This window comes from Heterocephalus glaber, unplaced genomic scaffold (genome assembly GCF_053883595.1).
Source record: "Heterocephalus glaber isolate CG9 unplaced genomic scaffold, H.glaber_assembly_v1.0 deba00001504, whole genome shotgun sequence".
In the NCBI taxonomy this organism is placed as follows: domain Eukaryota; kingdom Metazoa; phylum Chordata; class Mammalia; order Rodentia; family Bathyergidae; genus Heterocephalus; species Heterocephalus glaber.
Window position 1 is genome coordinate 44,301,794 of NW_028258324.1, and position 27,010 is coordinate 44,328,803.

General features: G+C 36.1%; 2 protein-coding genes across 3 annotated transcripts in view; both read right to left on the minus strand.

Moving 5' to 3' along the window:
- Positions 1-27,010, minus strand: part of Wdr49 (WD repeat domain 49) — a 179,625-nt gene that overhangs the window by 119,166 nt on the left and 33,449 nt on the right. Inside the window, exons 1-2 of one of the 2 annotated variants that reach the window (XM_087186476.1) lie at positions 6,915-14,206; positions 3,504-3,944 (exon numbers count right to left, since the gene is read on the minus strand). In XM_087186476.1, coding sequence (XP_087042602.1) covers positions 3,504-3,917 — 414 coding nt within the window. In that variant the 5' untranslated portion in view covers positions 3,918-3,944; positions 6,915-14,206. Of the gene's footprint in view, positions 1-3,503; positions 3,945-6,914; positions 14,207-27,010 lie in introns of those variants that run through there. The other variant, XM_021253888.2, reaches the window with a different exon arrangement.
- The window catches only part of LOC101715120 (endogenous retrovirus group K member 25 Env polyprotein-like), a 40,327-nt gene continuing 27,672 nt past the window's right edge, over positions 14,356-27,010 (minus strand). The window contains exon 3 of the mRNA XM_013066611.3: positions 14,356-24,493. Coding sequence (XP_012922065.2) covers positions 22,834-24,492 — 1,659 coding nt within the window. The 5' untranslated portion in view covers position 24,493 and the 3' untranslated portion in view covers positions 14,356-22,833. The remainder of the gene's footprint in view (positions 24,494-27,010) is intronic.

Consider the following 27,010-nt stretch of genomic DNA (forward strand, 5'->3'; position numbering starts at 1 on the left):
TATGAAACATTTTGCAAGATAGACCCATACATTAGGTGACAAACATAAGCCTTAATAAATTTAAAAGATATGATATCATACAAATTTTGTTCTCTGAAAATAATCGGATGAAATTGGGAATTTTATTTAACAAAAGGAAACAGGAAATGTACCTCAGCATAGAAATTAAACAACATAGTCCTAAAAAAAAAGCCAATTAACAAATCACAGGGATATTAGAAAATATACTGAGATGGATGAAAATACAAACATAGCATACACAAGAGATACAACCAATAACCTAACTTTCCATCTTAAAAGAAATCTTAAAGATTAGCATAGAAATTTTTTGAAAATAGAAAGTAGAAAGGAAATGAAAAAAATCAACAAAACTAAACAGGGTTCTTGAGAAGATCAACAAAATTGACAAATCTTTAATTAGACTAAGGGAGGAGAAGATAAAATTATTAAAATTGGAAATAAAGGGGTAGAGTTCTGGGGGTGTAACTCAAGTGTGTGCAAGGCCTTCAGTGTGGACAGTGTGCAGGGAGGAGATGGTAGACAGTATTACCAACTTTAGAGAAACAACAAAATGATTAAAAGAGAAAGTATAAAAGGAAAAGAGGGAAAGGAAAAACTATGAGAAAAGAAAAAAAAATGGAAATGAAATCTATGTAAATAGGGAAGGGTGGAGAGGGTGAAGGGCTCACAGGTAATGGGGAAAAAAATAAGAACCAAGATACATCATGTACAGGTACACGCACCCAATGATAAATGTAAATGAATTGTATACCTAAAGTATGCCAATAAAATGTTCCAATAAAATTAATTTTTAAGAAAGAGAAAGTATAAATAATTATAGGCCAAGAAACTATGTAACTTTAGATATAGAAAAATTCTGAGAAATACCAAAAGTGTCTAAACTAAGTCAAGAAGACTTAGAAAATATCATCATGGCTATTACAAATTGAGAACAAAAGGACTAAATGAGATAAATTCCACAAAGACTATTCCAGTGAAGATGGTGTTACTGATAAATTCTACCAATATTTAAAAAATAATTAATACCAATTAATTATGAGGACTTATAATCTACTATGGGCTTGTCATACAACAAAGTCTATAATTTTCCAGGATTGGACTCATCTGCTTATCAAACCCATTATACATCGAAGCAGGAGCTGATTCTGACTTACACTCTACCTCACTATCACTAACCTAGATTCCTCAAAAAAAAAAAAAAAAAAACCTTGAAAAGATACAGATGAAAACGTGCAATACAGTAGAAAACAAGGGTGGCAACATACCAAATAAGAAAATTCTTGGGAAACAGCTGTTTTGCTTTGCAACCAGGAGAAGAGTTACAAAGTAATGAGAGAAAATTTTCGAAGGTGAAAAATATGCTCACTACCTTCATCATATTGTTGATTTTCCAGAAGAAGACATACATGTACAAAAACTTTTCACATGGAACACTTTCAATATGTGTAGTATATTCTATATAATTATACCTCAATAATACAAAGGAAAGGCTACAATTTAGTTACCAGTTTTAAAAAGAAGAAACACTGTAAGACAAACATAACATGATGCTAGCAGAGCACTGCACACAAATACATAAAAACACATAATCATTCTAGAAATATGTCTTAATCTTCAATGTTCTAATGCTTTTAAGCCTTAGCATTAGATCCTTAGGAAAAACAACTAATAACAGTGTATAGATAAAGCAGCAACAAGGAGGCAGCAGACTGGGAAGTGCAGGCTGAGAAGATGGGCTGCCTCAGTTTACTAATTGTGACAACATTCATTACATCTTGTGTGATTAGGATAAATCACACAACTTTTGCTTGCTCAGCCACCCATCTTTATGTTGAAATAATAGTACTTTATGGTGATCTAGAGGGGACTAGCTGATCAGGGCATTCCCCATGAAGCTATTGATGATGATTCTTTACTTTTCTAGGCAGTAGAATATATATATTTCCCACTTGAAAGAACCTGACTCTTTAGAAAAGTGGCTGACTACAAGTCAGACACAGGAATTACGCAAGACAGTTCTTGAATATCCTGTCATACCAGGAAGCAAAGTAGCTTCTAAAGACTCACAGTTACAAAAATACTCAAAGCTAACTTGTGTTAGTTCCGTCTAAAGATGGTAGAGGGTTTTGCAAGGGATTAAAAACTCAGTGGATTAAAAAAATCAAATTATTTTAAATCAATGGTTTTAAATTTTACTGACAACAATAATGATGCTAGTGTTTATGGTTTATCTTTAGAAGATACTAGAAAACCAGCTCATTATTTTTAGTGAATAAAGGTGAAGAATCAGATATCTATCCTCCATTTTTATATAATATGTCCCAAATGATAAGTAATTAACGAAGATAATTTCCTTTTATAGTGATATTCCAGATTGTAAAGAGAGAGGAAATGATTAAGCTAGGAGAATATGTACATGACTGGACATTGAATTCTGTTAAGGAGTTAAAGGAAATGATTAAGCTAGGGGAATGTGTACATGACTGGACATTGAATGGAATTACTGCTATTAAGAGTGATACAGGTGTTCTGGTTATGTTAAAAAGATATCTTTAGCAATGTCTTTTTTTGATCTACATGTTTTCCTCCATCTCTTCTGCCTTTTTGCATTTTTTGGATATTGCAGTTGACATATTTTATTAAGCTCAATATTTGTCTGTGAGAGTTAAACTTAATATTTGTCTTACATATCTGGATTTTGCATATTGTGTACATGGGGTAGCTTAACATTATATTACCAGTAAATTGATAATCAAACTTAAGTACTTGATAGTTTCAGACTATCTTTTTTAAAATACAGAACTATTTAGAGTTGAGGTGATTTAATGTTTTCTAATCTAAATGGGAGAGGCAGATGAAACAAGATTGGCTATGTGTTAAAAGTGGCTGTAAAGGTGGATCCAGGTTGCTAATCCTATGCTGTCTTCATGTGTGAACACTTGAAATTGTTTATGATAAAATTTATCTCTGTTTCATGTATTAAGAATATGAGTCCTTTAAGCTAAAAAGTTATTTGACTATCTTATCTTCCGTTGTTTACAGGTAATCAGAAGAAATTTTTTCTGAGTAGGCCCTACTTACTAGAATTAAGAAGCTGACTAGTAAAGCACTCAAAATCAGATAAGCAGCATTATGCTGTGTCAGGCACTTGGCAGCCTCTGCTTTGCGTAAGATCCATGATCCTGCTGTAACCTATACAGGAATAAAGGCTTTATCAGCTACCGATGCAGCATGGCCGCATTAGGAGAGAGCTGAGAATCCCAGCAGTTATCAGCAGTGTCATTTTAAGGCACCCAAGAGAACAGCTTGGAAAATCAAGTAGCTCACTTGGCTGTGTGTGTTTTCCTTCCAGGTCAGTGAGAAGCACCAAATGAGTAATTCGGCTCTCTCTCACTATGAGTGTTATACTTGCTGATGATCAGGAGCCCTGTCCCATCATTTGCCCCCTTTTTACAAGCAGTTTATTTTTAAAGATTTTGTACCTTGTTTGCATTTTCCAGGGAAACCAGACTTGTCACCCACAGGTGTTTGAGCTTAGTGGCATCAGAAGTGATGGGAAGTGTTTCTTGGAGCTTTAAATTCTCTCCCCAGATTCCCAGCAAACCTTCTTTGCTAATAGTTATGTAACGACTTGAACTCTTTAAGAAAATTACTTTTTGGATGGTGTCCTTGTGTTTTCCTTCGAGGAATTCAAGGTCCTTCCACTGGGGAACCACAGTTGCTTTTTCTCGTTCATCTTTCTCATAAAGCGATAACAGTATAAATGAAGTCAATTTGTCCCAATTAATAAAGCCATCTTGGTCCACATCCACTTTATCAAAGAGCTCGCCATATTCTTCCTGTGTGCCCCAACCAACAATCTCTGTCATCTTCTGCATGAACTCTTCTCTGGACATACAATTGGTTTTCCTTGACTCTAGGGACTAAAAATAAGAGTAAAAATATGAGTCACAAGTGTAAGCAAAAGGTACAAAAGCATTGGACTAACTGGACATTGGATTGAATCGGCAATTCTAAGATTCAGAGAAAAATATCTTTTACTTCCTAATGCTACTATTATACATTAAGTAAATTTGGTCTGGGTAATAAATAACTTACAAGGCTAGGAGCTGGCATCCTTTGTTATGAATGTCCTTATAACTGAAAGAGGGAGGCAAGAGAGTCAAAGAAGAAGTGGTGATGGAAGCAGAGGTCAGAGGGATGCAATACTATTAGATGAGGAATGCAGGTAGCCTCTAGAAGTTGGAAAGAGCAAGAAAAGGATTCACCCCTATAGCCTCCAGAGGGAAGGCAATCCTTAAGTTTGGCCCTATAAAACACTTTATGAACTTCTGATTTCCAGAACTTTCAATTAATATATATGTATGTTTAATCCGTTAAGTTTATGCTTATTTGTTACAACAGCAATAGAAAACTAATACAGTGCTTTATAGAATATAGATGAATCCTGCACAGGGCTTAGAGCAGCAGGATAATTATAACATAGTAAAACTTTAATCCACGAATAAGAATTTCACTTCTGTAAAGACAGTATTACAAAGAACAGTAAACTCACATGCAGCTGACTATTGCTATGATGTTCTAGAGCAGTGGTGGTGAATCTTTTAGGGCTTTCAATGACACAAACAGCCCACTGTGGCACAAGTGCTGTAGGTTCGCCTCCACTGTTCTATAGTGTTGGCAAACACTCTATTAGCAGACATTGAAACACCGCTTCTGTGGAAATACAGGATCAAGTATCTACAAATTTCTGGTCACCCTGTTTTCATATGCTCCTCAATATATAATTTTGCTTTATGTGTATTTCCATTAAAAGATACCTTACTAATACATAGTATTATTAATTAATCACAGTTAGACACATGGCCAATGGCATTATAAGTTGTGCCTGAATGAAGCTAAAACTCGTATTCTGTCAGTAAAGCACTTCACAACCTTGTTGTGATGTTGAACACTAGTCAGCTCACCAGTGTAATACTTGGAGCTATTGTAAACAACATAAAAATCAATAAAAAAGCAAAAAAGAAAAAGTCAAAATGTGGTACTACAGAGAAATAGGAACAGATACTTATGTATAGTGTGAGAGCTGGAATAAGAAGCCAGAGTATTGACTTGCTTGACTTCAGTTTAAAATGCACCCATTGGGAGACACATTTTTCCATATTCCTCATATGTCTATGGAGGGCCGTGGAAGTACTGTGAATATTGACTTGAAAAGTCACAAATACAGAATCTAGATATAGTAAAGATTGACTATATTTTGAATAAGCATAAAGATTAATATTGGTAGGCTGTTTAGTCCAGTAAGATTTGTGATGAGAAAATCAAGTTTTCCTGTGTTGGATCCAATGAGTCAAGATTGACATTCAGCACAGGAGGCGGCATATTGCAGAACAAATCAAACAAGTGCACTCTTAATCCACATTACACTAGTACTTCACTGCTAAGCCTTCATTTCTCCATATGTACAATGTATATGGCAGCAGCATCACAATAAAATTATTATGAAGATTAACAGATATTATGTGTGCGAGAATTTAATGATCAGATGTTTAATAGAAGTTTGTCCAGGCTTTTAATTAACTATATTAATTTTCTGAAAAATAATTAGTATTCAGTCCTTTGAACCAGACAAAAGCCCATCAATTTATCTCCATTAAATTATTTTTAGTCTAGAAAGCTTAGATGGATGAAATTTTTTAGTGACCCAGATTTTTAGTTCAAAGAAATCTGAACTCAAAAGCATTCATCTGAGCAAAAACTGCAAACTTTTTTTGAAAATTAAGTCAATGTTGATCTTTATTGTAAACTATTTCATCATGATGCCAATCTCATATCTATATCACCATCTCATTATTAAAACAGAATTTTAAAAGCAGTGTATTTGTATGAGCCATTACTTCATTTTTTTCTGAGAACAGAAAATTATCCTGACAAAAGCCAAAACAATTTCCTCATTACATTCAAGAATGTAAAATTGCAAATATCGCATATATAAGAAATTTTTGTCCCCAAAGTAACATAAGAAATTAACTGCATAGTTTTCTGTACAGTGATAGTCCAAATATAAACTGAAGAGATGATAAATACTTTCAATTTATGAAACTGAAAAAAACTACCCACTTGTGTATATATATATATATACATATATATATACACACACACACCATATATATATATATATATATATATATATATCCCTAACAATTTCATTATTGACTGTTCAGCCATTCACATTTGTACTGTATATTTGAAAATATAATCACATTTTGGCCATACCTTTGGTTAAAATTTAAGAGTTTACCTTTACTGAAAATCTTAACTTATTTACAAAAGCATGTCTCAATCAATATGTAGTCTATGTTTATTAATCATATGCCAACTTGAATAAATTAGTTAAAAGTACAATTACATAAAGTACTTGATCTTTTGCATAAGCTTAGAAGCATGAATACATTAACTTTTACCACACAATTAATTTTCATTTGTCAGTGGTTCCCTCTGGGACTAGAATTAATTCATTCAGTCCTACTGTACATATCATACTGTGTCAGGGAGATTGTGTTGTGGTGTAGCTGGGGTAGCCTCAGTCTCATTTATTGAACTTTTAAATAAGAACAATGATAACTTACTGTTAGTGCTTTTATCAGGATTAATTGATAATTTCATGTATGTATTATACATGGGATAATTTAATGCCTATAGTATTATTTATACGTAAATATTAATTCTCTGGTAAGAGGTTTACAAAAATATTAAGGGCTCTATAACTTAAGTCAGCATATCATTAACATCTAAGAATTTAGCCAGATTCATGTGTAACCTTTTTATGTGCACAAGATCAACATTTCCTCAACGTGGATAACCACAGCTTTCTTTTTTTTTAACCATACCTTTCATTTTGTCTTGAGTCATTTGTAGGGTTGCTCATGATTTTAGGTGTGCCAGAGGTTCCATCCTGAACTTCTGGGCAGGCAGTTACACTACAGAAAAGTAGCTGAGATGGCCCTTCAATCTAAAAGTTAATTTATATATACCATGATTTAGTTGGTACAAGCTCTGAGTTTGTATTAGATTCAGCATTGTGTGACAAAATAATTTATCTTTGAGCTATCTTTGGAAATACAGAGATACAGATGTATGCATATATGTATATAATTAGATTAGTATTAATTTAGTTAGAATATGGATTTTATGCCTGAATCTCCCACACAATATTTGTGTGACCTTGGACCAGCCAGTCATAACCTCTTTTAAGGTTGTAGAGGCTCTAATAAGATAATCTGTATAAAAAAATCATCTATATATAAAATAATTGTGTTCAAACATTAGCTATTGTTGTTGAAGAGGTATACACATAAAGCAAGATTCACAAGCATTATTTAGTATAAATAGGGAAATATTAAGAATTTAGGAAATTTTATTTAGTCATAAAATATAAAGCAAAAATAATTAACTCTCATTCATTTCAAATAAAAGTTTAATTACAATGTATAAAACTCTTTTTCCCAGGAGAAAATTTGTTACAATTTAAATGTAAGACTTTCAGATAAATACTACTTAACAGTGTTTCTGAAACATATGTTTCAATCCTATTAATCAATATTCAGTCCAATCTTTTTGAAGTAAAACATTAGTACTCTTGCCACTATCAGAACAATTTTTCAAGTACAGGTGTAAAGTATATATGCAATTAGAAAACACATCTCTTCCCAAGATTGCAAATTGTTTGCAAATTTATTTTGCTATATATATTTAATTACTGATTTAAAAAGTGACCAATTATTGTCTCAAATTGCTTTTATGAGAACCAAAAAATTAATATACTTAGAATGAATGCCTAGTTGATTATCTCAATAGGCACAACTTAGACTTTTAGAAAATCTATCTTCCTTAGTTTATTTCAAAGAACTTTATAAAAATCATTTATTTTTGGCTAGAAAGCATTTTCTGCACCTACAGTCAGTTCTAGAGAGCAGCACGTGTGTGTGTGTGTGTGTGTGTGTGTGTGAATGTATGTGTGTCTATTTTAAAGCATTAACTCTGTAAAATTCTCTTCAGCCTCTGAGTTCTATTAGATCTGAATTTCATTGTAACTTACGTAGAAAGTCACTCTAAACCTAGATGTAAATCTCAAGAATAAAAATACCTTTTGCATGATACCTGACAACCTTTGATTTTGGCACCAAGAAGCAATCGTGTTAAAAATTATTTATCATTTGCTTAAATAAGCCATGCTTATTAGAGAAAATATACATAAAGCTAAAATGAAAATCCTCCATTTACCAGTATAGGCAGAAATAAAAATGACCATGCATTATTTACCAAAGAGTTTCATCATATACATCTTTCATGTAGCTTTTTCCACTTAGATCATACAATAAAGCTATGTGTCTTATAACATATATTGAATTTTATCATCACCTATTCTATGGAGAAAACATATAATTATTTTAACCTGTATTAATAAAATATTTAACTATTCTCAATGTATTACTGTTACATATAAACGACCTTTAATTAAACAAATATCTCCATGCATACATTTCTGCCCTGTTGTGCAATTAATTCCTAAGAAAAATTCCCTAGAAGCAGAAATGCTGAGGCTAAGAATCTGTACATTCTTAAAATTTTTGATATGTCTTGAAAAATCCTCCTCAAAATGTTTGAACAAGCTCACATTCCTATCAACAAAGTATGAGGTTGCCTATACCAAAGGTGCTCACCACACCAACACGTTATTCTTCTTAAGACTTATCAACTATTTCTTAAAAATAGTTTCAGTAAACCTAAATGTTTACATACTTTCTGGAGAAAAGAGCAATATGTTTCCCTATGAGACACTTAACTCTAGCTTTCAAAATCTGCCAAGACTTGGAAATGTTATTCATATATTCTTTCTAACCCTTTCTTATAGGAATAATTTAATAATTACATTTAAAAAGAAAAACTTCCTTCTTTTTCTCCTACTCTGCTAAGGACTTGTCAAAGATAAGAGTACAAGTCCACAGTTAAAGCTATAGAGAGAGCATGAGCCAATGTGGTCAGAAACTGGGTATTTTGTCCTCTGTCAAAGCCTGACGCTTGGTTAGCATGTCGCTAGCCAAAGGTCCATGCCCTCATCCATTGGTATTTGTTTCCAGATCCTGGAAATAAGTGTCAAAAGGTGAGCTGAAGTATTTCCATCATCCATTGGTACATTCATTAAATGTATAATTAGTTTATAAGCCATACAAAGTGGCACAAGGTGATTTATTTATTATTTCAACAAATAATTACTAAGTGCTTATTCCTTGTCAAATACTATTCTAAACACTCAACATTAACTTTGAACAAGACATACAGGTCAACCCCCTCCAATATTTTCGTTCCTAGGGTGTGAGAGCATAGGAGTGCCTATGTCATAGTGAATGACACACGATCCCAGGTTACCAAAAGTTATAAGGTCACAAGCATCACATACACTATTGCTTTTCCAAATTTCAAACTGAGGGTAGGATTTAAGCATCTTGAATCATTCTATAAATAAACATCTTATAAAGATAAGAAACCTTCCCTTAAGTTGTAAATTTCTTTGCTTTTACTTCAAATCACTAGAGTTCTGCAATGCTTTTTTCTCTACATAAAAAAAAATAGTTTATAATAGGATCTCAGAATCTTGTTTTCTCCAGAAACTGCTCGCTTTATCAACCACTTCACCAAAATTAATATATCTTTTGTCAGCCATTCAGCATGATTTTTAGGTAATGTCCCATAACAGCTGAGAGTATACACCATCAAAATGCATCCTTTCCCTCTATCTCTATAATTAAATTTAAAATTAACAGACTGCTTTCTCATATTTCATTCTGTTGTACTTGCCTCAATGTCCCCTGGTTACAAAGCATATTGGTTATGAATATGTATTAGGGTTCACTGTCAAACCCTGTGAACATCTTTTGGAGCAGAAGATTAGATACATTATTTCAAAACAGATTCATCAGCTTATATCATCCCATGCAATTTTCACCTACCAATAAACATTCATGAGAGACTGAGCAACAGGACAAGACAGACTGGTCTGCTAGCTAGGGTTCATGCTTCAGTGGAGTTAGTTGGCTTTCATTTTCATTTTAATTATGGTATCAATGATTCAAGAGCTCACTGATTCAAATAGAATTACAGCATTATGACTAACAAAGACACAGACCTTGAAATCCTTGTACTGGATTTAAAGTATGGAGCCAAACTCTCATACCAAAAATGTAATAATTAGGTTTCCTATCCAGCTGGTGAATTCGAAGTAAACTGGAACTGCAGGAGAAAGAAAAATCAATAGTTCTATCTTCTTCTTTTAAATACAGATGATCATGATGCTGAGATATCTAATTTTTCTCTGAGTCTATGGAAATTTTTCTCTGCTCTAGGTCTAAGATGATATTTATTACTATCACCTGGTTTTGTCTAAGCTCCAAATTTGAGGGATGAGCCTGACTGGTGGAATGGGATAGCAACCAGTCACCTAACCTCCACTGATCTCCATTTGGAAGTCTCATAACAGCAACATAAATATGCTTTAAATACACTGCATGTCTTGTTTTTGGAAGCCACAAGATAATAGCAGCAAAGAATTTCATGCATTTGTAAGATTCTGAATTAATGGTATTTGGCAGTTGGAAGGAATACACCTGGAGAGAATCTACACCAAATCCTTTATTTAAAAGGAAGAAACTGAGGCCCAGATGGCTTAAAAGACCACATTGATAAGATCACAGAAAATAATGGGTCACCATTACCAAAATCAGGCCTAGATTCCTAATCACTTTAGCCACATCATAAATATATTGGCTTCAATAAAAACTTTCTCTCCAAGGTAACACAGTCATAAACAAACCCAAAAAAACCATGTTTATGACCAAATTAGCGCATACTTTCTGGTAAAAGTTATATATTTAAACCAAAAAGCTTTGTAATGATACACTTAATTTTTACTCAAATAAATTTTGAATCAATCAAGAGTAAAATGAGCACCCCCTTGCAGGCCTCCCAGCCAGGGGTACACTGGTGAGGAGCTGAGCCCCATGGGTGCCTGCCTCAGCCCCCCTCCCCCACCTCTGGCCTGCTGGATGGACCTGTACCTGGATCCACACCCCAGAGGCACAGGGGTTCATAATGGCCATTCTCCTGAGCTCCAGAAGATAGAGCAGAAGTGAACAACAGAAAGAGGGCCTCTCTCAGGCTCCTGCATGAAAATTGAAGCCCACCAGAAAAGTGAAGAGAATCTCTGCAATAAAGGCACACCAGACCACCATGGTTGGTAAGTTGGAGGGATCATCACCTCCCATAAGAACCTAGACTATCTTCAGGGGAAGGCCAGCTGGAACCTGCAGTAGAACCTTGCAGAGTTCAACCTTGCAGGAGGTCAGGGAGCTCAATTTAGGCCTTGTAGCCAGAAATCAGCCTGAATCTCAGGGATCTGCTGCTGGCTTGCTGAGACTAATTGACTTAGATCTGCACACTGCTGCCCACATAGTCTATTGTGACAGCAGAGACATACCCTGAAAGAGGCCCTTCATTTTTATTTTTTATTTTCAAAATTATTTTTTCCTCTTATTTTTAATTTTTAATTTTTAGTTTTTTCTATTCTTTTCAATTTTTTTCTTCCTTCTTTTTCTTTTTTCTTTTCTTTCTCTCTTTCTCTCACTCTCACTCTCCCACGTTGATCTTCATCTCCCTTTCTGTTCCCATTCTTGCCCTAATTCAGATTCTTTCTTTTTCTTTTCTTCTCTCTCTTTTTCCTTCTCCCAATTGTCATTACTTTCAAAGGAAAGTCAATACAGTTTCTAGCTTCCCTATTGCTGATAGGTTGTTTTGTTCTTGTCTATGTTCTTTCATTCTGTCTTTTGCTCTTGTCTTCAACAGTTCCCTAGAGTTTGTGTGATCTTCCTGTGTCCTCTGGCCTCACTGCTAACTTTTTCCTATCCTTCTACCTATCTATCCCTCCCCAACTTCTTCTAAGTCCCCATCCCAAAGGGTAAAGTTACTATATTGAAGAGTTTATTCACTATAAACATATTTTGGGCTAGTCTTCAATTTTTATTTAATTCACACAGTTAAAGGTGATAGATTAAGAGCTACCACAAATAGTCATTTTCTAAGCTGTGCTTGATGCTATTATTGTAGCTGATTGTATCACTTGGGCTAAGGTGTTGTGATTGATTTAATCGGTTATTCTTCTGGTATAGTGAAAATGAGATTGCCCCAGAGTCATTAGAGACTAAAACCTTAAGACCAGCTATATCTGGAAGACACCTCTGAGAAGCAATCATTCCATAAGGGTTCTAAATACAAACAACAAAGATACATACAATAAGCACTATTGAAGTATCAACCCAGAAATTAAACCAAGGACAGTATCAACAACAAAAATGAAAATGAGAAGACATTTAAGCAAGGCACAATTGCAGCCTTCCAGCTCACCAAGGGCAAACTCTGGGGGAAACAAATGGAAAAGTCTGATAATCAACCACCTGGACACACAGGAAGTAACACAGAAAGTAACAAAACACATGAATGAGGCTCTAGAAAAATTCAAAACAGAAATAATTTCCCAGATAACTACAGAGATAATGAGCAGAATTAAAGACATGATTAGACACTCTAAAACAGAAACAGATAAAAAAAAAATAGATGAGTTCAGGACCATGGTGGAAGCCATGAATGGTCAGCATAAGAAAGAAATGGAAATCATGAATGCCCAACATAGTAAAGAAATGGAATCCATGAAACAGATTCAAACAGATACCAGGAGATTAAAAACTCTATTGAAAGTATATACAGCAGACTGAGCCAATCTGATGACAGAATATCAGATATAGAAGATAGGATGGCAGTCAGTGACCAGGAAAAGAGAGATCTCTTAAAACTAGTAAAGGACCATGTGAAATCAATCCAACAGCTCCTAGATGATGCAAAGAAGAATAATATAAGACAGATAAGAGTCCATAAAAAAGCAGGAGAAAGTACAAATGACATAAAAAACTGTTCACAGAATTAATGACAGAAAACAGTCCAAACACAGCAAAAGAATTTGATGTACAGGTAAGTGAGGCACATAGGACTCAACTAGCCATGATCAAAAAAATATAACCTAGACATATAATAATCAAGATCCTGGAAACCCAACACAAGAACAAAATACTACCAGCAGTCAGAGAAAAGAAACAAATCACATGCAAAGGAAAGCCCATCGGTATCACATCAGACTTTTCAACACAAACCCTCAAATCAAGGAGAGCCTGGGTTGAGATATTTCAAGGCCTAAAAGAAAACAATCTCCAACCTAAACTGATGCATCCTGAAAAACTATCTTTTCAAATTGATGGGGAAATAAGATACTTCCACGACAAAGAACACCTGAGAAACTTGACAAATAAAAAACCAGCACTCCAAAAAATTCTAAAAAATATCCAGAAAAAGACAATGAAAGTCACAACTCCATGAGGCCCAACAGAGCAAATCCATCAGGCAGGGTAAGAAATTGAAAGGAGAGGGAGAAAAAATAAAAAAGAACCAGCAACAGGAAAATAACATGACAATGATAAGTCAATACATATCAGTTATAACCATTAATGTTAATGGCCTCAACTCACCAATCAAAAAGAAACAGACCAGTAGAGTAGATTAAGAAGCAAAATACAACACTATGCTATATATAAGAAATGCACCTAGTTCAAAAGAAATGTATACACTGAAAGTAAAAGGATAGAAAACAGTTTTCCATGTGACAGGAACCCCCCAAAAAGCAGGGGTAGCTATCATATTTTCAGACAAAGTAAATTTCAAATCAAAACTAATTAAGAGAAACAAAGAAAGTCACTACAACCTTGTAAAGGGAACAATCCAAGAGGAAGAGATGACAAGCATAAAAATATATGTACCAAATACGAATACCCCCCACTATACAAAACAAATATTAGGGGACATGAAAAACCAAATAAGGCAGAGGTGAGTGATTCCAAGCACCCAGGAGGAGGCTTCTGGGCCACTGTACCACCAGCCTCCCAGGCAAAGAGGAGGTGAGCCACTCCCAGTGCCCAGGAGGAGGCTTTCAGGCCACCATACCATGAACCCCCCTCCCCCAGGGCAGAGGAGGTGAGCCGCTCCCAGAACCCAGGAGAAGGATTCCAGGCCAACATACTTCCAACCACCCCAGCACAAAGGAGGTGAAGTGCGCAGGTGCCAATGGCAAACCCTGCCTCCCATCAAAATGAGAAGACATGTAAACAATTCTCAAAACCAGACTTTCAGATCACCTAAAGCAACCCCAAAAGGAAAGAAGATGGGACACTCTGATATTCAACCACCTGGACTCCTTGAACTGGCAAAAAAAAAAAAAAAAAAAGAGGATCTTGAAAAAATGAAAACAGAAATAATTTCTCAGATAACAGCAGAGATTGTGTGCATAGTACAAGACATGATTAATAAATCTAGAGTGGACACAGATTAAAAAATACAGGAGCTGGGGAACATGATGGAATCCCAACATAAGAAACAAATGGAATCCATAAAACAGATGCAAATAGATTTCCAGGACATGAAAAACTCCACTGAAAGTCTACACAGCAGAATGAGCCAATGTGAGGACAGAATTTCAGATATAGAAGATAAGATTGCAATTAGTGACCAGGAAAAGAAAAATTGCTTCAAAATTATAAGGGAACATGAGAAATCAACCCAGCAGCTGCTAGATGATGCAAAGAAGAATAACATAAGACTGATTGGAGTCAATGAAGAAACAGGAGAGAGGACAAACAACATAAAAAAACTCTTCACAGAAGTGATGGCAGAAAACTTCCCAAGCAGGGGAAAAGAGCTTGACATACACATAAGTGAGGCATATAGGACTCCAAATAGCCTTGAAAAAAAAAAATCTACACATACGCATATAATTGTTAAGATTCCAGAAACTCAACAGAAGAACAAAGTTCTACAAGCAGTTAGAGAAAAGAAACAAATCACATACAAAAGAAAGCCCATCAGAATCACAGCAGACTTCTCAATGCAAACCCCCAAGGCAAGAAGAGCTTGGAGTGACATACTTCAAGCCCTAAAAGAAAACAGCCTCCAACCCAGACTGATGTACCTTGCAAAACTATCTTTCAAAATTGATGGAGAAATAAGATACTTTCATGACAAAGAGCACCTTAGGAACTTCATGAATACCAAACCAGCACTCCAAAAAGTTTCAGACAATATCCTAGGAAAAGACAATGAGGATCACAACCCCAGGAAGCCCAGCAGAATGAATCCATCAGGCATGACAAGAAATTAAATGCAAAGGAGGAGAATCCAACAATAAGAAAAACTCATGACAATGATAACTCAATATATATCCGTTATAACTGTCAATGTTAATGGTCTCAATTCACCAATCAAAAGAAATAGACAGGGATGGGGATTTAGCTCAGTTGTTCCACCACCTGCCTCACAAGTGCAAGGACCAGAGTTCAATCCAAAGTACCAAAAACTAAAGAAATAGACAGGAAGAATAGGTCAAGAAGCAAGACCCAAAAATATGCTGCATAACAAGAAACTCATAGATTGAAAGTTAAAGGGCGGAAAACAATACTCCATGCAACAGGAACCTGAAAAGAAGCAGGAGTAGCTATTCTCTTTGACGATCAAGTGGATTTCAAAACAACACTGATTAAGAGAGACAAAAGAAGGATACTACATGCTTGTAAAGGGAACAATTCAAGAGGGAGAGATGACAATCATGAATATATATGCACCAAAAACTAGTGCACCCAACTATATAAAGCAAATATTAATGCAGGCGAAAAATCAAATAAGCACTAACACAATAGTAGTGGGGACCTCAGTACCCCACTGTCACAAACAGACAGATCACCTAGACAAAAAATAAGCAATGAAATACTAGAACTCAATCAAACTCTTGAACAAATGAACTTAACAGATGTTTACAGAGTGTTCCACCCCACAAAATCAGAACACACATACTTTTCAGTTGCACACAGGTCCTTCTCCAAAATAGACCACATACTCGCTCATAGAACATGTTTGAGTAAGTGCAAAGGAATTGAACTTATCCTCTGTATATTATCAGACCATAGTGCAATGAAATTGGAGATCAATAGCAAAAGAAACCGCAAGAATTTCAAAAGCACTTGGAAATTGAAGAACACACACCTAAATAACCAATGGGTCACAAGCAAAGTTAAAGAAGAAATCAGACAGTTCCTTCAATTAAATGACAGTGACAATACAACATATCAGAATCTATGGGACACAATGAAAGCAGTATTACAAGGGAAATTCATAGCAGTGAATAATCATATTAGGAAAACAGAGAGAGCCCAATTAAACAACCTGATGCTGAACCTCAAGTTTCTAGAAAAGAAGAGCAGAGCAAACTCAAAGCTCATACAAGGGAGGAAATTATAAAGATCAGAGCAGAAATCAATGCAATGGAGTTTAAGAGAACAATACAAAAAAAAAAAATGAAGTCAAGAGTTGATTCTTCAAAAGAATAAACAAAATTGACAAACCCTTAGCCAACCTTATCAGAAAAAGGAAAGAAAAGGCCCAAATCAATGCAATTAGGAATGAAAAGGGTGAAATTACAACAGACCCAGCAGAAATCCAAAGGATCATCAATACCTACTTTGAGAACCTATACAGCAGTAAGATGGAAAACACAGAAGAAATGGAGAGATTCCTAGTTACGTATGAATTACCAGAGTTGAACGAAAAAGACATAAAAATTTTAAACAACCCAATATCAATCAATGAAATTGAAAATGTAATTAAAAACTTATCAACTAAGAAAAGCTCAGGTCCTGATGGATTCACTGCTGAATTCTACAAGACATTTAGAGAGGAACTATTGTCACAACCGTTTAAACTGCTCAAGGAAATTGAAAGGGAAGCAATGCTCCCGAATTCATTCCTGGAAGCAAGCATCACCTTGATCCCCAAAGCAGAGAAAGACCCAACCAAAAAAGATAACTATAGGCCAATCTCACTAATGAACATGGATGCAAAAATTCTTAATAAGATACTAGCAAATAGAATGCAGAAGATCATTAAGAAGATCATACACTCTGATCAAGTTGGATTCATCCTGGGGGTGCAGGGATGGTTTAACATACACAAATCAACAAATGTAATACACTGTATCAATAGAGCCAAGGACAAAAACCATATGATCATCTCAATAGATGCATAAAAAGCATTTGACAAATCCAACACACATTTATGAAAAAAAAAACCTTACAAAAAATTGGAACAGATGGTCTTTACCTCAATCTGATAAAAGCCATCTATGAAAAACCAACACCCAATATCATACTAAATGGTTAAAAACTAAAATCCTTCACAGTAAAATCAGGAACAAGACAAGGATGTCCACTATCACCACTCCTGTTCAATATAGTCTTGGAAACATTAGCCACAGCAGTTAGACAAGACAAAGAAATAAAAGGAATAAAGATAGGAAATGAAGAAGTCAAATTGTCATTATTTCCAGATAACATGATACTCTATTTAGAAGACCCCCAAGAACTCTAACAAAAGTCTTCAAGACTTAATAACCAATTCAGCAAAGTAGCTGGATACAAGGTCAACACACAAAAATCAATAGCTTTCCTCTACATGAACAACAGACTCACTGAGAGAGAGATAGGGCAAACAATTCTTTTCACCATAGCATCCAAAAAACTCAAATACCTAGGAATCATCCTAACAAAAGAAATCAAAGACCTCTTCTCTGAAAACTATATCACTCTGAAAACAGAGACTTAAGATGATATCAGAAAATGGAAAGACATCCCTTGTTGCTGGGTGGAAAGAATCAACATAGTGAAAATGGTCATTCTTCCAAAACTTCTATATAGATTCAATACTATCTCAATTGAAATTCCAGCAGCATACTTCATGATCCTGGAGAAAACAATCCAAAAATTAATTTGGAATAAGAAGATACCTAGAATAGCAAAAGCAATTCTAGGCAACAGAGACATGGCAGGGAGTTCACAACCCCCAACTTGAAACTATACTACAAAGCTACTGCAATATAAACAGCATGGTACTGGCAAAGAAACAGACCTGAGAACCAGTGGAACAGATTGGAAGATTCAGAAATAACTCCAGACACACTCAGCCACCTCATTTTTGATAAAGGAGCCAAACACCCTCACTGGAGGAATCTTTAATAAATGGTGCTGGAAAAATTGGGTTTCAACTTGTCAAAGATTAAAACTAAGCCTATATCTCTCACCACCTCTAAACTAAAATCAAAATGGATTAAAGATTTAAATTTTAAAAGAGAAGCACTGAATCGCCTGGAACAGAGGTTAGGTAGAACTCTTGAAAACATTGGTGTAGGGAAAGATTTTATAAACAAAACCTCAATTGCCTGTGAAATAGCAAAAACAATCAACAAGTGAGATCTCTTCTTATTGAAAAGCTTCTGCACAGCCAGAGAAACCGCCAGCAGTTTCAAGAGACAACCCACAGTGTGGGAAATAATGTTCACCTGCCATTCCTCAGACAAAGGTCTACTCTCTAGAATCTATAAAGAACTTAAAAAAATCAGTCCTCCCAAATTTAAAGACCCAATTCAAAAATGGGCATCTGAAATGAACAGATATTTCTCAGACAAAGAAGTAGAAATAGCAAATAAACATATGAAAAAATGTTCAACATCACTGGTCCTTTAAGAGATGCAAATGTAAACAATGCTGAGATTCCATCTTACCCCAGAAAGAATGGATGCCATCATGAAATCAACCAATAACAAATGCTGGTGGGGCTGTGGGGAAATAGGAACCCTGCTCCACTGCTGGTGGGAGAGTAGACGGTACAACCTCTGTGGAAATCAGTATGAAGTTACCTCATAGAACTAGGGCTGGAAGTCCCATTTGACCCAGCTATTCCCCTGCTGGGAATCTTCCCCAAAGAATTAAAAGAATCATACCACAGTGATATATGCACACCCATATTCATAGCAGCACAATTTGTAATAGCTAAAACTTGGAAGCAGCCCAATTGCCCATCAACTGGAGACTGGATAAAGAAAATGTGGGTTTTGGTTTTTTTTATATAAAATGGAGTATTAGCCATAAAGAATGAGAAACTGGAGACATTTATAGCTAAATGGATGCACATTGAGGTGATACTCTTAAGTGAAATAAATAGGACACACATGTGTAAATACTGAATAGTATCTCTAGTTTGAGAACCTGAAAGTGTAAATAAGGACTAAAATGGATAACAGATAATTTGAAATTGGAAGAAAAGGGGCAAAGGGGAAGGGAAAGTGGGAGGGGTAAACAAAAGGAAAAAGGGAATGGAATTAATATAAGACAATGAAAAAATGTAAAAGTCTTTGTAAATAAGGAGGGACAGAGGGGTTGAATGGAGGGCAGAGGAATGGGGAAAAAATAAGAAACAAGAGAGATTATGTTAAAGTGCAAATTTCCAATGTTGAATGTCATTATATTGTATACCTAAAATGTACTAATGAAATTAATTTTAAAAAAAAGAAGACTAACAATATTGTAGCTGAATCTTTCAATGAGTTCTTTCCAGTTCTTATTTGAAGTGAAAAATGTACCAAGTTAATGTTTAGTACCTGAACATCTTTGAGATTCCCATTTAGTGGACAAATGAAACCTGAAGTTTGTGCAAGACATAAATCAAGGGCAGATAAAACAGGGTCAGGCTGCTCTGAATGAAAGGAGAATTTGGTATTTGTGTTTATTGAAACCATTTTGCTGTTTGATTAGACAGAGAGGGAGAGAAGAGAATAGTGGCAGAGAGATGAGGTAGAGCAAACAGGAGAAGACAGGATGGCCAGGCATCATGAGATCATGGACACACCTCATAGCAATATGGCTGAAATGACTTTTAATAACAGAAGTGTCCTTGTGTTGTGGAAATGAAAATCATTCTCACATATTCCCCACTCAGTCTCACATCCAAATGCTCAGTTACATCAGCTAATTTTTTGTAAATGCTTTCTAAAGGGGAATTCTTGGGTAACTAGGAACTGCATCTTGAACTTGTATAATCTAATAGAGAAGAGAGATCAGAGAGACAACTATGCTAAAGAAACGTCAGAGATGACTTTGAATTTTCAGAAATTTAGGAAGGGCATTTGATAGCCAGGATTGTAGCACATTGGATTTGAGCCAATGCTTCCATAACTCCAAGTTTGGGTCATACTCGCCCATAAGGTATATGATTCTAACACATGCCTCTGCAAAATTTGCTTCTGTTGACTCTTCCCTAATACTTAGGATGCATGCTTTCTTTAATTTACATAACAACTCTGTGTCTTGATTTTCTCCTGACATTTTTGATCATTCCTTTTCAATCATTTTGTGGTTTCTACTTTTTCTCTACATCCTTTAAATCTTGGTATGCATTAGCTTCCTCCCACAGCATCTCCCTTCACATATTCTAATTTATATCATCCAATTTCATGACTTCAAACATGATCTAATTGCTGAGAACATCGAAGTGTTATCTTTAACTAAACCTCTCTTCTAAGCACTGAACTTTTGCATCTAATTGTCTAGTAGATATCTCAATGTATGCATCCCATATAGGCACCTCAAATCAATATATCTAAGTATCAATTTATCATTCCTCAAAAATCATCTTTTTCCCCCTTTTCTTTAGTTATGAATATTTTCAAAATTAACAATTATGGAGAAAACACAATCTACAGGATCATGCATGGTATATTGAAACAAGGAAGCATAATATACCTATTAAACAAATAATAATAGTCTCTATGAGCATATGTAAATACTGTTATGTGAATAAATTATATACAGTAGCAAATGAAAATATGCCACCTTTTTTTTTTTTGGTACCGGAGATCAAACTTGGATCCTTGTGCTTGCAAGGCAGGTGGTGGAACCACTGAGCTAAGTCCCCGGACCTTATGCCACCTTTTATATGAGAAAGAAGAGAAGGTAAAAAATATATGTTGACACAGATGTATTATGTAACAAATAAAAAACCAACTAAAAGGAGAACATTTTCTGAAGCTAATAAAAATAGTTACAGATGCAGAATGTAGTCAATAAAATTCAATTAAAACAAGGATATTCAAAATTCTAAAATGTAATATATACTAACCTAATCATATAACAACTAATAACACAACCACAAGGTAAAAAAATTTTAGTAATCAATAAGCCCAGTTCTCTGGCCCATGTGCACTTAATGCAATATAATGTAAGGATAAAAAGAACTGCAAATAAATTTTGAATTTGACTTTTTAAAGAGTGATAATGATATAGAAATTCTGAAACCAGCTTTTATGTATTATTGAATGCAGTTTGAGAGTAAACACATTGATGTTGCTGAAACAAAGGTTCAAATGTGAGAGAAAATGCAAATGATACAGGTATAGAATGGCAGAGACCAAAAAGAACCTTATGATGCTGGAATTTAATTGTAAGTATTAATACAAAGTTTTTTAAAATCTATTGATCAATGACCTATAGATATATGTGCAGATAGGTGTAGATATATTTTAGCTCTGTCAACTGAAAAAGCATAGAAGCAATGACATTTCTAACAACAATGAGCATGCTATGACTCAGATTCTATTTTTCTAATTACTATTCTACAATTAACAGAACATGGGAATCCCTGGAGAAACAGCTGGTTCCAGAACTTGTACAGTAATATAATTTTGTGCTAGAAAGAAAAGAGGGATATAAAAGAATTGGTGGAAATGTCTTAAAAGGACCTAGAAGAATGTGCTTATTAGCAGGAGATATATACTGAGCTAATTAGAAATAAAATATTATGATGCCTGCAAGTTATGTTTTAGTTACAGATAAAATTGTTGAATATAGATGGAAGAGTTCATCGTACTTGTCTTTTCATTTTTATATCTTCTGTGGGTCTGATGTTTTTTTTCATTAAGTTTATTGGTACATTTTAGGTATACAATATGGTGACATTCATCATTGGAAATTTATACCTTTACATGATATATATTGGTTCTTATTTTTCCCCCATTCCCCTGCCCTCCCTTCAACCTCACAACCCCTCCCTATTTACAAAGACTCTGTTTACATTTTTTCCTTTTCTCATATTTATTCCTTTCCTTTCTTTCTTTTCCCCTACCACTCCCACTTCCCCTTTGGGCCTTTTCTTCCTATTTCACATTATCTATTATACCCTTCTCCACTGCTGGTGGGAGTATAGACTGGTGCAACCACTGTGGAAATCAGTATGGAGACACCTCAAAAAACTAGGATTAGAGGTTCCATTTGACGCAGCTATCCCCCTCTATTCCCCTGCTGGGTATCTTGATGGAGCCAGCCATCACTAGATGAACAGTATCCGAGGAGAGGGGTGAGGATTAAGAAAAACAACACAAATTCAGGAGAAAAGAAAAGGAGAGGAGAGGGAGAGCCTTCTCCTTCCCACTTTATTGAGCCTTTTATATATCCTCCTTCATCACCCACAGCCTCCCTCCCCTCCTCCCCTCATGACCAGGTGACTAATTATTTTTACAGGGAAAAGGTCAATTATATTTTTACAATTCCGGGAATGTTACTTTCTTGTCCAGCAGTCATTATGTTCTTATCTGACTCAAGAATCTCAAAAGGCTCAGGGTTGTTTCAACACTTTGCTCTCCACACCTCTCCCTTTTTTATTTATTAGAGGACTGTGCCTGTCTTAGGTGAGATCTCAGAACAAAATCCCACCTTACCTGTCATTGGGAAGAGAACCTTCCCTGTCTTAGGTTGGTAAGGGATTCTCCTGGTCCCAAACCCATCATTGACTAACCGGCCTCTTAGAGGTGATCAATTTTTGATAATGTAATTGAACAGCCAGTGTTAAGAACATGGATCGAACATACTGGCTGAATATGACAAAAAAAAGAAACATAAGCAGAAGTCCGACAGCCAGTAGTCCAAGGCCTCTCACTATCTGTTTAGCAAAGAATGAGGAAGGCACCAATGTTTTTAAATGATCATAAAGAGACTGTGCCACCTGTGCAGGTGACAGACTTATTCTTCCCGCTTGTTGAATGCTCAATATCTGCTGATGGAGCTTTAATAGGTCTGAGGTTTCATTGCCATGTGACCATGCCCCTTTTAGATGGTCCTGGACCATCTGCCAGTTATAATCTGTCATATTATAAGCTAGTGATGTGACACAGATCCAACGATATTCTCCATGGCACTGTAAATGGTTTCTATGTTTGAGAGCCTCAAGGGAGCGTCCCAAATATATCACCGTGTCAAAAAGAGCATTCAACTTCTCTTCCATTTTTATATCAATATCTTCTTGCAACTCTAAGGCTTGTGATACATTCATCGAAAGATTATCTACAAAAGCTGCTGTCTGCACAGACTGGGATAAAGCAACCACAGCAGTAGATAAGCTAATCAAAAATGCTATAAAGGTAACAATTCCAGCTACAATCATACCGGCCACCCTTTTTTCTCTTTTCAATAAACCATTTAGACTCTCCAATATTTGAAGTCCTCTTTCTGCATACCATGGTTCTGAAAGATTAACTGGCAACATTACAAAAGAGGGCTGATGAATTATTAAAACATTTTGATACCCGAATTTCACACAATTTGACAATGTGCAATTATCACATGTTACATTAAATTGACGAGTTCCATTTTCATAATCAATCTCAAAACCTCCCAATAACAGTAAGTAGGGCTGGGGCACACAAGCTGTGATATTTCCCTCCAACCCAGAGTCTGGTCCCACACCAATCCTTTTTATCCCTCCCATAGCAACCATAAGTTTCCATATCATGGGCTGAAAAGGGCCGGAAGGCACTCGCCAAAGTCCCACAGTCAACTGCTGTTCTGTGTTCGCCCCACCTTGACAATTGTCCAATTGGGCACTCCAATCCTGTAGCACTTCTTGTTGATCGGTGAAGTTATAGATGGCCGGCCGGTCCACTCTACATCTGGCCCATGGTATGATTCTGTTATTGGTGAGTGCCTTATTCATACATTGGGGGTAGTCTTGGGGAGGATCATCTATCTCTAGAGAGCCTCCACAACTTGGCCATGGCATTCGAATATTGTGTCTCTTGTTGCCATACAGAGACCCTTCATTAAAAGTATCCCATGTAAAATTTAAACAACTCTTTATGGTACCATTTTGTGAAAAACATATAGGGATTCCCCATCCTTTCCCTGAATAATTAAAACCTTCTTTTATCTCTTCTTTTATATGACCGAGTGAGGGGGGGCCAGCTATTGCAGTATTATTCACATATACTGAAACTGGTGAATCCTCCCAGGTGACAGGATGATGCAAAAGAGGGGGGTCAGGGACATAGGCCCAAAACATCTCACACTTAGTCATCGTGACCATCGCCATGAGGAGGAGGAGAATCTGCTGAAGAGACATCTTCCTGGTGCACGAGCCGTTCTGGTAACCATCGCGCATTGTCTTCATTCTGTGGAAAAACACAGACATGCCCTCGTCCTCAGATTAGTACAGGGTCAGGACCATTCCATCAGTCCATGAGGGGGTCTTTCCATTTTACTTGTGCATAGGATGTTTTTGTGCTTGGATGCCATAATCGATCAGCAGGTGTTAATTTCTGTGCATCCAAAGTAAGAAAATTTAAAATGAAAAGGGTATGGTTTAGAAGATTCTGAGGAGACAAGGGGTATAATTCCCCCTTTTTTATTTTTTGAAGCTGATGTTTAAGGGTGTTATGAGCTCATTCAACAATCCCCTGCCCCTGGGGATTATAGGGTATGCCAGTTTTAGGTGAAATTTGTAGACACATGCAGAATTGAGAAAACTGTTTACTGGTATATCCAGAGCCATTATCTGTTTTAATAATTTGGGGTAGACCGATCACAGAAAAACAGTGTAAACAATGGGAAATAACATGTCTTGTAGCTTCATCTGTAAGAGCGGTAGCCACAACGAAGCCTGAAAAAGTATCAATGCTGACATGAACATATTTCTGTTTTCCAAACTCAGAAATATGAGTGATGTCCATCTGCCATAATTGATTAGGTTTAAAACGTTGGGGATTAACTCCATAATGGGGGACAGTACAGAAAAGTGGACAATGAGCACACTGTTTGACAATTTGCCTAGCAGCCTCACGCATAAGGCCAAATTGGTAGCGGAGGCTACAACTATTTTGATGATGAATAGCATGATGCTGTTGTGCCAATTGCAGTTGTGTAGGGGCGACAATTTTGGTGGCCTGATCCGCAAGACAATTCCCCACTGATATAGCACCAGGGAGATTAGAATGAGCGTGTACATGACCAATATAGCATGGTTCCGTACGAGAACATAAAAATCGTTGAATCTGTGCAAAAAGAGATTGGATGGGGGAGGCGGCAGAAGCAATAAAAGACACCGTCTCCAATAAAGGAATGGCCTTTGCAATATATTGGCTATCCGTATATAGATTAAAAGATTCATTATGAAAGAGATCAAAAACTATGGCAACGGCTCAAAGCTCTATCACTTGTGCGGAAGAGGGAGTGAAAGAAAAAGTATGAACATCGTCTCCCACAACATACACTGCACGTCCGTTGGATGAACCATCAGTGAAAATAGACTTAGCTTGGGGGATGGGAGAGTGACGAATAATTTTTGGGAAAACAAACGAATGAATGTTAGCAAATTGAAGTAATTTATCCGGAGGGAGGTGATTACCAATAGAACCTTTAAAGTGGGCAAAGGTGAGGGCCCAAGAATCAACATTATGAAAAAGCCAATCAATATGTTGTTGTGTAAAAGGGACCCGTATTAAAGAAGGCTCAACGCCAAAATATTTACATGATTCCTTGCATATGAGCTGCACAAGCTGGGCTACAGATTCATAGTAAGGAGATAAAACTTTATCAGGGGAAACAGGCAAATGTAACCAAAGGAGTGGGCCATCCTGCCAAAGAACAGCAGTAAGCATATGTTGTGTGGCCAAAACATAAGCAGCCCAAGGGCGGCTATAATCAAAATAGTGGACAGTCCAGTCTTGAATAGCTGACTCAACCTTATGGAGAGCTTTTCTGGCCTGTTCAGAGAGTTGTCGAGGTGAAGAGGGGTCGGGATCCCCTTTCAAAACATCAAAAAGGGGTTTCAAATCTCCCGTGGACAGTTTTAGATATGGACGCAGCCAATTTATATCTCCCAACAATTTTTGATAATCATTTAAAGTGCGTAAAGCATCTTTTCTTAATTGAAATTTTTGAGGATGGATGACCTTAGGGTATAAGATATGACCAAGATAGGAGAAAGGAGGTCGAGTTTGGATTTTTTCAGGGGCCACAACTAATCCATTTTTTACCAAGGCCTGGCATAGATCAGCAAACGCGAGTAGTAAAAGGGGTTCATTACTAGAGGCTAAAAGTATGTCATCTATATAATGGACCAAATATAATGACGGGTAATCTGTCCTATCTGAATTGCCCAAGCTACAAACTTTTGACACAAGGTGGGGCTATTGGCCATACCCTGTGGCAAGACCTTCCACTGAAAGCGTTGCATGGGTCTTTTAAAATTTACTGAGGGTAGACTGAAAGCAAAACATCTACAATCTTGTGGGGCAAGAGGAATTGTATAAAAGCAATCTTTCAAATCTACAATTATCTTGAAAGTTTGTGCTGGGACAGCTGACGGTATCAGAAGCCCGGGCTGTAGGGCCCCCATAATTTCCATGGTTTTGTTAATCACCCTCAAATCCTGTAAAAGTCACCACTTTCCTGATTTTTTCTTAATTACGAAAATAGGAGAATTCCATGGGGAATTAGAAGATTCAATATGTCCAGCACAAAGCTGTTCCTGTACCAACTGCTCTGCAGTGAGAATTTTTTCTTGGGTTAAGGGCCATTGATCCACCCACACAGGGTCATTAGTTTTCCATGTGATGGGATCTGCATGGGGCACAGGGAGGTCAACAGCCCCCATCAAAAATACCCTATCCCTGTTTTATCTAATTTTT